General features: G+C 39.8%; 1 protein-coding gene across 2 annotated transcripts in view; it reads left to right on the forward strand.

Annotated features, from left to right (window-relative positions):
• AIFM3 (AIF family member 3) overlaps positions 1 to 15,818 on the forward strand; it is an 86,317-nt gene that overhangs the window by 13,026 nt on the left and 57,473 nt on the right. For both annotated transcript variants that reach the window (XM_075835730.1, XM_075835739.1), the window contains exons 2-4: positions 12,081 to 12,301; positions 13,572 to 13,785; positions 14,121 to 14,230. In XM_075835730.1, the coding sequence (XP_075691845.1) occupies positions 12,214 to 12,301; positions 13,572 to 13,785; positions 14,121 to 14,230 (412 nt within the window). In that variant the 5' untranslated portion in view covers positions 12,081 to 12,213. The remainder of the gene's footprint in view (positions 1 to 12,080; positions 12,302 to 13,571; positions 13,786 to 14,120; positions 14,231 to 15,818) is intronic.

Genomic DNA, 15,818 nt, shown 5'->3' on the forward strand with positions numbered 1-15,818 from the left:
GCTCCGCTCTGGGGAAGACCCTGACACACTGTCTATATATGGGCAGCGATGTCAGGGAATTCCACAGAGTCCCGGAGCAGAGCCTGTACTAGCGCTCTGCCCGGGACTCCGGCTCTGGGGAAGCCCCAGACATCGCTGTTCATATGTGGACAGCGATGTCAGGGAATTCCAGAGTCTCGGAGCAGAGCCGATACTAGCGGCTCTGTGTCCCGCGGGCCGCAGATGACAGCCCCAGGGGACGCATGCGGCCCGCGGGCTGCGTGCTTGAGACCCCTGGTCTAGGGTATGCCCGGTTCGATGTTTTTAAGATTTTTTTGGCGGTTAGCCCGGGGGGGGCGGTATCGTTGTTGGTTTATGCGGATGGTCTGTCGCTGTCAAAGTATCAGTTTGTGCAGGTTTTTAAAAAATGTATCCTGTTGTCTGGGCGAGTGGGATCGGAATATCTCTCATTCGTTTAGAATTGACTCAGCTACTGAAGCGGCTAGGTGGGGTTTATCCCCGGCTATGGTTAAAAGGATAGGTAGGTGGGAGTCAGACAGATATAAAATTTATGTCCGGCCTCATTTGCTTTAGGGCCGTTGGGGAGAGTTATTTTACAGGTGGTTGTTTTGCTTTACCTTACTCTTTTTATGTATTTCATTTTCGGTGCAAGCCCCTGCTTGGTATGGATAATGGGGCACTCCTATGTGCACTGGGGAGGTGTTCGGGCTGATGTTCGCCCGGCTGGGCGCCAGTTGGGCTTTGCCTAGTCCGACATTCAGGTCAGATGGTTGGGTTTGAGGGACATGCGTTGGTGCAGGCTGTTGCCTCAACTTCAGTTTTATTCAGGTTTGGATAGGGCACCTGATATTTTGGTCATTCACCTTGGCGGGAATGATTTGGGAAAAAGGTCGTCCAGGGATTTGATGAGAGATGTCAAGCTGGACCTTTTACGGTTGTGGTCCTCATTTTCTGGTCTGATCATTTTATGGTCAGACACTGTTGCCCGCAGGGTGTGGAGACAAGCGCGTTCTGTGCAGGGCCTGAACCGAGCTGGGGCGAAGGTGAACAAAGTGGTGTCAAAGTTTGTCGCTCGCAATGGTGGAGTGGTGGTGCGCCATAGGGAATTGGAGGGGGCCGAGGACGGCTTTCTTCGGTCTGACAGTGTACATTTAAATGATGTGGGGTTGGACATGTGGACTCTGGGCATTCGGGACGGATTGGAAAAAGCCCTACAGTTGTGGAGGGACGTCCATGTGTAAGGTGTCACACATGACTGTCATGGCGGTAGGAGGAGGGATCTTTGAAGGCACGGAGTGGGAAGAAGGAGAACAACATAGAAGATTATTGGAAAAGAACTCGGGGCATTTAACCCTGGGTAGTATTGTAGGGGCTGGGAGTGGTTACCCAGCGTGTTTTATACATTCCTGATGGGCAGAGTCCCCAGGAAGGGTAGGTCTTGGAGATGGTTGGTGCCCTCGGGTCAGGTGCAGTACGGCTGTAGGGCAATAAGTTCTAGACCTGACAAGGAAAGGATGGAGTTAAAATATAATGCTTGAAGTGCCTTCAAGGATCCTTTAACAGGATGTTAATTTATAAAATGTTTGTTATATTATGGTTATGCTATTTGATTGCATTTGAATAATTTGTGTATTTAATAAATGGCTGCTGTGGCCTTTACATCAATTTCAAGTTGTCCCTTATTGGGTTACTGGTGGTGGGAGGTCATAGATAGCAAAACATCAAACATACCTTAAGTCAAGATACAGCTATTGTCCTACTGGCCGCATATGGGACAAAATTGTCCTGTGTAAATGAGTAAACTGATTATTCAACCTTCCGGAATACCTGCCTCGAAGACCACTTACACAAAAAATATAAGTAGAAATACTGGTTTAAGGGTTACTTTGGCTGTGAGGTGGTTATAGGGGGGGGGGGGGGGGGGTGTAAGGTGGACAGATACCCTCTGGGAAGAAATCCAGCAGAGGCAAGAAATACAGGAGCTTAACCTGTTAAGTGATGAACCTTCTCACTGATTCAATTGTATAAAACAGTGTTATATCTTTTCAGTCCATTTTGAAGAGGTCATATGAGGTCACAAATGGCACCTGTAAATACACCCTTACTACAAATGATTAATACTATGGATATAATAGGGAATCTATTGGTGATACAGATTGATTGATTTATGAAGAATGCAAAACCCTCTAGAATTATTAAACATATTGGAGACATATATTAAGACTGGCATTTCAAACGCCAGCCTTAAACGGATTACGTTGGCGGAAAATGCAGCAAATGTATTAAAAGGCGCATACCTCTTAATATATTTGGCACATCTTTGGCTGTCCGTGAAACAGAAATGCAAATCAGCCCAAACTATAAGCAGGTGTAGAATTGCGCCATAACTTATTCCAGTTTCTGGCGTAAATGATGATAAAGCTGTTGTGCCGGCTGAGGCCCCACCCCCTTTCACTACACCACTCTCTTTACTTGCCACTTTTGGAAAGTGGCAAGTAAAGTAAAAAGTAGCATATTGAAAAATTTACAACTTTTTGATGCAAAGTAACTGGCATAAGCCTTTTGATATATTCCCCCCACAGTGAGCAAATGTTACTGCTATTTCTTTCACTATTTAATATTTCTTTTCAGTGTGACATTGACTTCTGTTCTCCTTAGCTTACTGCTGTGCGGGAATTCATTAACCCATGGAAATTAGGCATTTAGATAGGTCATATGTTTTGTATCCTTCTTCTCTACAGCCTTCATTGCCCTGGATAGAATTTCTATTTCTCTATTTATTATAAGCTTACAGTGCTTAACCCTTTCACTGTCAAGTATGTAGTCTATAGGTCTTGGCGGTGAAAGAGCTAAGCTAAAATAAAAGCAGCAGATTTAAAAAAAAAAAATCTGGAAAGAGTAAATTGATATAAAAGAATTAAAAAAAACACCTATTTGTCAGTCTGGAAATGAAAATAAATATTCTAATGTCAATACAAAATCAACAAAATATATATCTGCTACCTATTACATACACATATTTGGTGTCCCTATATATCTTTTAAACTGACAAAGAGTAGAAAATGTACATTGTAAATAAACTGTAAATAAATTAAAATGTATTCATTTTTTATTGTTTGTTTTTTTGTACGGAGCTGTAATAGGGCTTCCATAGAGATACATGGAGAATCTATTGTACCTCCGTTTGCCTCCAATTTCAAAGTCGTGGCTTGTTCCATCGGACTCCTTATGATGGAGGTATTCTTGCTTAGGGGACAGTATCTCCGCACATTTGGTGCCTGATGGGGGCCTGTACAGGATCAGTGCTTTTGTGCATGGGCTTTTATACACATCCCTACTTGCAAACTGAAAACTTACACAAGACGTAGACCAGGTGTGGTAAGGCTGTGATTTATCAATAGGTACCGGAGTTGTACCTAAACCTAGGCATAGTATTATTTTTAATTTTGAAGTTACAAATTAGGGTCTCAAGCATATAGCCATATTACAACTCCATACAAGCGACGAGAAGTACAGAGCTGTAATACAGCACCTATAGAAAAGGTCGCCGGGACCCTACTGTTTTTTTTCTTCAATTCATACAGAATCCAACAGAAAAGAAATCCTGACATGTTACATTGGATGCTGTGTTTCATTGGTATTCTCCATCCAGTATCATTGTTTCTAGGCAGAATACTGCTGTAATATGGTGCCATACTGAGACACCATGTGGAATTATAGTGTGCAATTCTGAGGCTCCGTAGGCATGAACCCTAATACTTTTTTATAAACAGATGTTACGGCTAGAAGTAGTATATGTGATATAATCACATTTTATTTTGTATTGTTCATACTGTTTATTGTTCATACATTTTTGGTCACCCACCATTTACATGACCGTCTACAAAGGAAAATGTTTTCTGAGCAATAAAACACATATGAATTGGTTGGAAATGATCACTTTGCTACTATAGTTTCACAGATTATTAAACCAAATGTTTATTGGTTGTATTAACTGAATTATTAGTGCTTCTTTGGCTAGTTTACATTTAGTATAGTAAAATCACACTCAATGTCCATGTTAGGGTATGTTCACACGGAGTTCTTTGCAGGCAGAAAATTCTGCCTCAAAATTCCGTTTGGAATTTTGAGGCAGATTTTGATCTGCCTGCACGCCGTTTGCCATTGAGCACCGATGGGAAAAAAAGCAGCAAAATATGTTTTCTCTGCCTCCCATTGATGTCAATGGAAGGTCAGAGATGTAAACGCCCGAAGATAGGGCATGTCGCTTCTTTTTCCCGCAAGACGTTTTTTCCACTCGTGGGGAAAAAACGCCTCCTCCTCCCATTGAAATCAATGGGAGACATATTTGGAAGTTTTTTGGCGCATTTTTCGACATGGTTTCTGCGTCAAAAAACGTGTCAAAAAACTCTGTGTGAGCTTACCCTAATAAAGGTAGATCATTTTGCAAAATAACAACTATGAAAATGTATATATTGTTCTTTCTTTTGTACTAACTTCAAAGCACAGCATATTCGTATCAGTCCCTGCACCTACAAAGTTTACAATTTAATTTTACTACCACAGGCAGTATATAACCACGGTGCCTTCATGACTTCACATAGTTTAGATGCTTGATAATAAACAATTATAAAGGGCTCTGTGTGATTATGATTTACTATGTGTTACTGGTTACATGGCAATTTTCATAAAATACTATATAATGGCATACCATTATTTGGGGAGACTACATTTATGTCAGACTCTGGGTTTCCAGTATATGCAGTTGCATAGTATAATACAGATACATCTCCAGATAAGAGACTAGTAGTGTTACCTTTATAGAACCACATAATAAACGAATTTATTTATGACGTTTGCAACTTCGCAAAATATGTTTCTTTTACTTGGATTAAAATGCAACAAACTATAAACCATTTAATTAAAGGGAAAGACATTTAAGTAATAATTCCCTATTAGAAGCTCGAGTGCTCACAGTTTTTCATACTAAGAATTTTGTCCCTCAGGGAAGACAACTATGGACTTGTATATGTTTGTTTACAAGGCCGCATATACACCGTTAAGCTATAACATTAAACCACCTGCCTTATATTCTGTAGGATCTGTAGCGTCCATGGCCGTGGGCCGTCGGGTTTACTCACCTCCCGCCCGCAGCCATGGTTCCGTTAGCACTAGTCCCCATCTCCTTCCTAGGAGACGCCAGCGCCGACTTCCACTCCGGTCTGCTGTGTCCCATCATTATCAACTGCAATGATTTCCTGGTCTATAAGAAGGCCCCAGGACTTCTGATCCTTGCCTGAGCGTTGCTAGTTTTCCCAGTCTGTCTTGCAAATGGTCCCTTAGTGTTTCCCATTCCAGTTGTTACCCGTGCCTTGTTACCTGTTCCTGTATCCCGTGCTGTGCCTATAGTGTCGAGTCGTGCCACGTCCTGTGTCATCTGCCATGTCCGGAGGAATCTGCCGCGTCCTGTGTCATCTGCCACGTCCGGAGGAATCCGCCACGTCCTGTGTCATCTGCCATGTCTGGAGGAATCCGCCACGTCTGGCGCAAACTGCAGCACCTGTGTCATCCGCCACGTTTGGCGTTATCTGCTGCACCCATCTCCATCAGTGCCAGAGCTGCGGCCACTGTCTGAACTATCCAGGTACCCTTGTGCGGGACATTGTATTCCTGGGGTTTCCTGTTGTTTGGCCAGCCGCCTCCCCGCTCCTCTAAGCTGCATGGGGCCTTCATGGATCAAAATAGTTTTTTCAACAACATCCTACAGATGTTCGATCTGATTGAGATCTGGGAAATTTGAAGGCCAAGTCAACATCTTGAACTTTTTGTTATGTTCCTCAAAACAATCCTGAACAATGTGTTTAGTAGGGCAATGCACATTATCCTGCTAGAAGAGGCCATTGCCATTAGGAAATACTATTGCCATAAAGGGATGAACTTGATGTGCAACAATGTTTAGGTAGGTGGTGCGTATCTAACTAACATCCACATGAATGCTATGACCCAAGGTTTCCCAGTAGAACATTGCCTTCGCTGTCTTGTCTTCCTTCAATAGTGCATCCCGGTGCCATCTCTTAACCAGGTAAGCGACGCACTCGGCCATCCACATGATGCAAAAGATAATATGATTTATCAGACGTAGCCACCTTCTTCCATTGCTCCATGCTCCAGTTCTAATGCTCACGTGCCCATTGTAAACGCTTTCGGCAGTGGACAGGGTTCAGCATGGGCACACTAACAACACAGCAAGCTGTAATGCACTGTGTGTTCTGACACTTTTCTGTGATAGCAGGCAGAAACTTTTTCGGCAATTTGTGCTCCAGTAGCTCTTCTATGAGATCGGACTATATAGCTAGTTTACTGGCTGTCCTTCCTTGAACCACTTTGGTAGGAACTTAATTCTGCATATCGGTAACACCCCAGAAGACCTGCAATTTTGATGATGCTCTTACACATCTCATATAGCATCACAATTTGGTCTTTGCAAAGTTGCTCAGATCCTTATGCTTGCCAATTTTCCTTTTTACAACAAATTAACTACGAGAAGTAATATTGACAGATAGCCCTTGTCAAACACCACTGTAGATTAGATAATCAATGTTATCCACTTCACCTCACCGTCAGTGGTTTTAACGTTATGGTTCAACGATGTATAAGATGAATATATTGATCTATATTAACTCATCTCATACATTGATATGTGTCCAGCTTCTTAACAAACAAAACCGCGTTCTCAACCAAAGTCATTGAAATCTGTTGAGAAGTCTTGCACTTTGTAAAATTGCCTTTTAAATATTCAGTTGTAATTGGCAGAATATTTTAGATGCTTGTCATTATACAATGTGAGAATAACTATGCCTTCTTAGGAGTATGAGCAGGTCTACAGCAAAGTTATTAATGACGTGGCAAAATATATATATCACCAGGAAATCAGGATCTTGAGCTGATTGTGGCAGGTTCACTGTCACTAACGTCTGGCGATCAGCTGTTAATTCTTGGGAAAACTGTTTGCGGCAACTAATGGTTGTTACAGGAGAGATTTAAGGGGGTTTTACACTGGGCAATTATCGGGCAGACAAGCATTCATAGAAAGTTCGTTGCCGATAATTGCCCTGTGTAAACAGGGGAATGATCAGCAGCAGCTCGATCATCTGCTGGTCGTATCTTTTTAAAAAAGTAAAATATTATCATTGTTGGCAGCACATCTCCATGTGTAAATAGGGAGACGGGCTACCGACATGATAATAATGGATGGGGACGAGCAATCAGAGTAACGACCGCTTGTAACGACCCCATCCATAGCTCCGTGTGACAGGATCAAACGAGCGCCGATCAACAATATCTCGTTGATCGGCGCTCGGCTGCACCAGCCACTTATCGGCCGGTGTAAAAGGCCCACTTAGTGTCCCAATTAAATTATTGGGAGGCAATGTTTGCAACAAATCAGCCAGAGCAGGAGCTGCTCTTTGTAGCAACTCTCTACTCCACTTTGGCTCTGCATTAATAGGGCTTATGGTAAGGGTGTATGTTATGTTTACACCACATTTGTGTTGTATGTTTGCCGTATATGTTCACTTGGTATATTGTGTATACTTTTTTATGGTATTCAATACAAGGGGAACCCAGCAAAAAATGTATGCAACACGTTTTCTCTTTTTTAATGGGAGTCAATGGGTGACTATGCAATTGTATGACATACAATAGTATATAAATCTGGCTGGGCTATACATACAGCATATCTATTAGTGTATACGCTGAATGTGGTGTGAATGGAGCCTTATCCTGAGGTGACAATCACTTTAATAATAATAATAATAATAATAATGACAATAACCTTTGTTTGCATAATACCAACATATTCCAGTGTGACTTAAGAACTTTGGCCCTTTCTAATGCTCATGTAGTTCACTACCAACTGGGCATCAATGTATGGACAATTTATAATATCTATTATTATTATTTATTGTACACTGTTGCCTAAATTGAATTTAGATTAAAGGTAAGTGGATACTTAAGGGTGTGGTATGGTTTTTTTTTCTTTGTGGTATCTTCTAGCAATTGTCAGTCTGTGTTTAATATTTTTCCATAAAAATATTATGCAATAAAAAAAATATTTATTTTGCAGCATGTCTTTAGGGAAAACACTGTAAAATCACACATACAATGTATTTATCATTAGAATTCCAGTGCAAGTAACAGTAATTGATCCTCTTGGTCTCTGTGTACAAGACAAACCAGCCAAATCTGCAGCTCAGACAATAATAAAACGATAGATTGGCATTATAAGTATGTGCACCTTTGTGAAAGCACAAGAGGATTACTATGGAAAAAATAATACTTTGAAAAAGGGTCATTTGCCCACAGGGTCAGTTGTAAAAAATGCAGAATAAAGCTGGGATTATATTGTCCCAGTTCCAAGCTTGCCGGCCCATAGCCAAGTATTTTAACACTCGGTAACCACTAGCCATAGTGGATAAACCCTCTGGGAGGCAACGTTCTTCATAGTTAAACAATGCTTTGTTGACTTCCCAGTTTCTTGCTATTGTATTAAGGGAGACAGATAATGTGCGTCTTTCCCCATCATTTCTAGCTTTCACATTTCCTTTATTTGTTAAGTTAGGGTTTGCCGACTTTTGTTAGACAATACCATGGTTTTTGCTGTAACTGCTACTTTAGGAGTGTGTCCAACTTGCGGAGATGTGCTAGTGAGTATCTAGTAGTATCTAGAGTATCTTTTTAGGTTAGTACTGTAAACATGCGTGTTGACATGAGATATCTAGCTTCAGGCCCTTTGACCAGAGTGATAAGGCAGTGATAAGGGACATGAGGTAATACAACACCTGAAGTCCAGGATAAATATGTTACAGATCACTCCTCCACTGACATATTTGCCAACTTTTCTAATAGAAATATCTGAACTTATATGTGTGAATATGGCCCCAATTCGAGACGTGTTTTGATATTTTTCAGGAGATGGGCTGTAAATGGGCATACAATATATCCGCACTGGACATTGCAGATCATAACAAATATTATTTAGTGTGCAATGCTTTACATTTATTTTCTCTTACAACATCTGATTACATGCTAACATCGGAGATTTTAATCAGTAACAACCAAGACCGAAATCAGTTAAATAATTCATTTTAGCCCCAAAATCATAACAATAATTATGATTAACTCATTAATGCCTTACTTGGTTGTATTGTTAACTTTTATCACTGTTTTCATGACCAAATTTAGGGTATAGTCACATTGGGCGATAATTGTGCAGAAGAGGTCTGCACCATTACCGCACCACAGCAAACCGCATGCATTTCTGCTGTGGTTTTAATCCCTATGCAAAACCATAATGGGGGCTTAGTTTAATCTTTGCTATAGGGCCCCCCTCTCTTCTATGTACGTCACTGCAGCTGGCTAGGGGTACATTCAAATGGAGTGGTAATGATTTAGCAGAGAGCACATGTAAAGACTCATTAGCATAAATCTAAAATTGTTCATAACTTTGTCAAAAATGATCGTTTTTCTAAATACAAAACACTGCTGTTATCTACATTCCAGCGCCGATCACATTATGTAGAAGATAGGGCACTTATAATCTGGCGACAGAGCCTCTTTACATGTGCTCTCTGCTAAACCATTACCACTCCATTTGAAAGTATCCCTAGCCAGCTGCAGTGACGCACATAGAAGAGAGGGGGGCCCTATAGCAAAGATTAAACTAAGCCCCCATTATGGTTTTGCTACCAAGGACAGAAGGACTTTGTTTGTCTCCCCACTATATGACCCATGGGCCAATTTCTCACCTCCTTATTTGCTGACAAAGAGGGGAGTACTTCACTGCACAGGTTCTCGTCATCCAATAGCAAAAGTGAATGGGACCTCTCTCTTCAAGGGCCTCATAGCAGCCGCATGGGCTGCCTCTATGGTACATACGCCCTCGCCGCCAGCCATACACATAAGATCATTATTTCAAAGATGATTAAATCAAACATAATTGATCTAATCACCCCCTGAGATCAGTTACCTGAGGCTGTCTGGCAGCCTACCATTACCTTATACATTAGATTGCAAGCAGAAAATTTGCAAAATTTACAGGATCAATCCAATGTGTGAGGTCAGATTTAGTATTTGATAAACTCATTTTCTTTTTAGACAACTGTGTTTCATTGTTTTATTACAGTTAGCTGCTTTTATTTAGTCCTATCTTTAACCCCTGAGTGACCGGCCATTAATGTTGTTACGGCGGCCTTTATTTAACAGGCTTTATTTTTTTTCTAATCCCCACTCAAAAGTTAATAACAGTTAATTAATAAATTATATGTACCCCAATTTGGTGATATTAAAAAATACAACTTGTGCACAAAAAAAAACACAAGACCTTATACAGCTATGTCGACGCAACAATAAAAAAAGGTATAGCTCTTTAAATGCGACGATGAGAAAACATAAAACATAGCTTGGTTATTAAGGTCTAAAATAGGCTGGTCACTAAGGGGTTAAACAAAGCATGTAAAAGCAATTCCACCTAAGCCTGAAGCATACAGTTTTGGTTGATCGGTGTATACTAGGGATGTTTAGGCCAACACAACTTCTTGAAGAACATTTTAGTAAACATTATTCACTACAATAATACATTCTACATCTACACCAAGTCATACTGTTGGAAATGCCTTTAACCCCAACATATGACGTATGGCTACGTCATAGCCGGGTAGGGGAAGTATGGAGCGGGGCTCACGGTGTGAGCCCGCTCCATACAATGCGGGTGTCGGTTGTATGTTACAGCCGACACTTCACAGTAATGAGCAGGCTCACGCTCGAGCGCAATCCCGCTCGTTCAACCCGCTAAATGCCGCCGTCAATAGCGACCGCGGCATTTAAATCGTTAGAAAGAGGGGGGTGACCCCCTCTAGCAGCTCATCACGCCCCCCGCAATGCAATCGCGGGGTGGCGATGGTTGCTATGGCAGCCTGGGCGCCTAAAGAAGGCCCCCAGGTCCGCCATTCTTGTGCTCCTATTAAGCCCTGCCTCTGGCAGGGCTTAATAGAAGCCTGTCAGAAAGACGATATACTGCAATTCATTAGTATTGCAGTGTATAGTGCAAGCGATCCAACGATGGCTGGTTGAAGTCCCCTAGGGGGACTAATAAGAAAAGTAAAAATTTGTAAAATAAAGTTGTTTTTTATGTGAAAAAATATATATATTAAAAGTTAAGAAAAAACTTTTCCCATTTTCCCCCTAGAACATTGTAAAAAAATAAATAAATAAATATAATTGGTATCGCCACATCCGTAAAAGTCTATTATATCATTATGTAACCTGCATGGTGTACGCAGTAAAAAAAAAAAATGTAAACGCCAGAATCGCTATTTTTTGGTCACCTCATCTCCCACAAAAAATGTAATTAAAAAGTGATCAAAACCTCGCACGTACCCCAAAATAGTAGCATTAAAAATGACATCCCGCAAAAAATAAGTCATCATATTACTTAATCGACGGAAAAATAAAAAAGTTATGGCTCTCAGAATTTGGCGACACAAAATAAATTTTATTATTTACACTACAGTTTTTTCCTTATAAAAGTAGATTTTTTTTTAGAAAAAACAATATATATTTGGTATCGCCATAATCGTATTGACCCACAGAATAAAGTTAACATGTTGTTTTAATTGCACGGTGAATTCCGTAAAAACGAAGTGCAAAAAACAATGGAGGAATTGCTGTTTTTTTCATTTTCTACCCCACAAATAATTTTTTCCCATTTCCTAGTACATTATATGGCAGAATAAATGGCGCAACGAAAAACTACAACTCGTCCCGCAAAAATCAAGCCCTCATAGGACTATATCAACGGCAAAAAGAAAAAGTTATGGCTTTTGGAAAGTGGGGAGGAAAAAATGAAAATGAAAATCGTTTACGACGGGAAGGGGTTAATTCAATGACTTTCTAATCTCAGTATAACTAATATGCTTCTCTATAAGAAACTTGTGTAAAGATTGTCATGATTTTCAGTTTAGGGAAAGTTTAGGATCTTGTCTTGGTGTTTTACCTCTCAAATATCTTCTTGTCTTATATAGGCAGAAACCTTCCAAGATGAACAGATGGGAAATATCGACCATGAAAATGTCCATTGCCCTTGACTTCTGTCCCAAGCTCTTATAGTATCTACGCAACAGAAAATGGCTTAGCATTCCATTTGGGGACCATTATATGTGTGGGACCATTGTATATGTTCTGTATATTTTCATTATTTGCATTTGTCTCATAATGGGGGGATGCTTCGCCAAACCTAAACCAGGTGAGAGACCATTAATGTTACATTGTATGTAATATGTGCTACTGCCATGTGGAGTGAACTAGGTCAGGCATACTGACTCTGCGGGTGACTGCTGGAAGGAATGTTAATTCTGCGCTCTTACAGGGAGGATTAAAGAACGCTCTAGGTTACAATTAATCCAAGGAAAATTACACTTTGCTTTCTTTCACGTACACAACATTCAGCTGGAAAGAACACAGAACGTTTACTATAATGAGATGGACTAATATGGTTTATACTCGGCAAAACTAGGCTACAATAATGATAATAATTCCAAATCCTTTCACTCTTGCAGCAGTAGGGAATAGTTTGATAGCTGCATAGTTTTGGCAGTTCTACATACAAGAGAGAATTATTCTTTTAATTAAAAAGACAGTTAATATGGATTAAAACGTTTTAAAACAGATTTTATTATTAAGTAAACACACATTTTAGAAAACAGAATTAAGGTCTTAAGAAGCAATCTATTCATACTTAGACTTGAAATTACACAATTAAAAATGAGGTAAAATTATTTGGAAAATTTCTTGTCCCCTCTGTATTAATTTTTACAATTTGAATACATTGGTTTGATTTATATTTCTTCAAATTATGTCTGGTTTGGATGGGTATTCTAACCCAAGTGCCAACAACGATGCCTGTTAATATTATTCATGGCATCACAAAAGCCCACCCCAATGATCTTAGCCACCCTTACCATCTTTTCCTCTCAAAAAGTTAGAGAAACCATGGAAAAATAACCAACCTTGATTGTTGAACCTGGTCCGTTGAATTACTAATAAATCTGTAAATAACAGAGACTTTTGCTTGTGTAGTCTCCCAATGACATATGTGTAAACCAGTAAGGTTGTACATGTATGAATCTTCTACCTTTTTTTATTCATACACATTAGTATCGGCTGATGCCAGTAGCATTCGGGCAACATACAAGGCCCATGAGTCATTAAGTGGGTAATCCTGGTATGCACTGTATAGACTAAGAGCTATGGGAGATTGAGCCCTCTTCCATCCTCTAGAAAAGTAAATTATCCTTATTAATAATTTATTTAAGTCCTAATAAAAATAAATATGTTTTGTTTTTTTAATTCCTCTTTAGTTTATCTCTAAGCTCTGCATAGACTGGATGGGATTGTAGTTTAGGCAGTATGATTGAGAAAGCGGAAGTACAAACTACGTATCCATGCTGAAATTTTACTCAAATTTGAATGTATCAAAATATTTACAAGGTGTAAAATTTGCATTTCCTTTACAGTAGAAGTAAAAGTTGAAGTTGTTCTACCTGAAAAAGAAAGGGAAAAAGAAGAACTGTCTCCCAATGGGAAAGCCAGTCCTCTTGCCTACAAAGCCAATGGGACAACTCGACACTATCACCATGAGGAAAGGCCTATTGTCCTCAATCCATACACAAATCCAAAAGATATGGTGGAAGCCTCTGTATGCCACGTAAAAGATCTGGAGAATGGACAGTATGTGCTTTATAAGTCCTTTTTGTTCTCTATTGTTTCTGTTAGTAGCACCATGCTGTCTACTTTAACATTTCCCAATGTGTCACTTACTAATTGATGACCGACATGTATAAAATGTACATATATTATCATATATTATGACTGTATATAGAACATTTATTATTATTATTTATTCTAGATATAAAAATAAGTCTTTATCAAGGCTGAAAATAAATATTATACGCTGCAGTGGGTTTTATTAAGTGAGCTTGTTCCTATAGCTATGGGTCTGGTGTATAGTGATGTATATTATTCACAATTGTTCTTTTAAATAACTTCTTTATGTTTATTTCTAGGATGCGGGAGGTTGACTTGGGATGTGGAAAAGCTTTGCTAATAAAGCAAAATGGAGAATACTATGCAATGGGACACAAGTGCCCTCATTATGGGGCACCCCTAGTGAAAGGTTGGGATTTTCAAATACAATGTCTGAAAACTTTTATGGGAGTTACATATTGACTGCTTAACTACATTTTAACTTCACTTTATCGGAATTTGTTTAAATATTGAGTTACAAGTCTCTGATTCGCCTTTATTTTCAGAGCACAGTCTTAACCTTTTCCCTTATGTCAGCTCTGCCCTTTACTTTTTTACTTTAGCTTTGGGTCTCAATTACACTATGCGTTTCAGATATCAGTGATATATTATGGTACCCTAAGTCTACTGTTTGTTCCAGTGATAGAAACTTCCACCTTATAAATAAGATGCAGCTTAGTACGTGAAAATATAAGACATTTAAGGGAGAATTTAACACCATTGCACCCTTTTAACTTTTGAACCATGTCCAAAGCTCTTGCCACTTTCCAAAAAAGTGGGTGAAGCTTAGTGGAATTGGCGGGCCACCCACAGTCCAACACATTTACTATAATTTATGGCGGAAACTGGCTCCTGGCTGGCGTAGATTTTACTCAGTGGCGCATAGACAGTCGAAATTGCAACAAATTTATTAAGAGGCGTGCATTTGTCGTATCTTACCCCAGCTTGTTTCCTATTAAAACTTGCGTATGAAACGTAAGTCTTAATAAATTTCCCCTTAGTATTTAAGGGTTAGTAGTGAAATGACTGCATTTTTTTAACGTGAACTACTTCTTTAGCTTTTATAATCCTGCTTGTCCTCTCGGGGGGCCTGACAGTATAATGGTCTTTGTGCTGTCTGATTAGCTTCCAATAGCCAATTCTACCCAATACAGCTTTATAGGGTCAGGCCATGTCCTATCAAATACAAACTAGAAGACACTGCTCTGTTTGTGGCAGGTGGGGGCATCAGGCGTTTTTAAAAGCAAGGAAGGCAGCACAAAAAGCATTCAGGTCCTCCTGGACAAGCAGGATTTTTAAAGTTATAGTTAATCTGTCCCTACATTTTTTATGGATCTGTATCGTGGATAAAATACATTAATAGAACATTAACATCACAGTCTCTTTGAAGAATAGATTGGAGTATTTTAATAAGGACTGATCAATTTGGGACGCTTACTGGATCCCTTTGGGCATATGATGCGTGTGCCTATAGTGCTCATATTCCCTTTCCCTACCTTTTTTTTTCCTATGTATCGAGTTTTGTCAATGTTTTCTGTGTTAAAGAGGCTCTGTCACCAGATTTTGCAACCCCTATCTCCTATTGCAGCAGATCGGCGCTGCAATGTAGATAACAGTAACGTGTTTTTTTTTTTTTTTTAAACGAGCATTTTTGGCCAAGTTATGACCATTTTTATATTTATGCAAATGAGGCTTTCTAAAGTACAACTGGGCATGTTTAAAGTTATGTACAAGTGGGCGTGTATTGTGTATGTACATCTGGGCGTTTTTACTTCTTTTACTAGCTGGGCGTTGTGACTAGAAGTGTATGATGCTGACGAATCGGCATCATCCACTTCTCTTCGTTAACACCCAGCTTCTGGCAGTGCACAGACACAGCGTGTTCTCGAGAGATCACGCTGTGACGTCACTCACTTCCTGCCCCAGGACCTGCATCGTGTCGGACGAGCGAGGACACA

The sequence above is a fragment of the Rhinoderma darwinii genome, chromosome 1 (genome assembly GCF_050947455.1).
Source record: "Rhinoderma darwinii isolate aRhiDar2 chromosome 1, aRhiDar2.hap1, whole genome shotgun sequence".
Taxonomy (NCBI): Eukaryota; Metazoa; Chordata; class Amphibia; order Anura; family Rhinodermatidae; genus Rhinoderma; species Rhinoderma darwinii.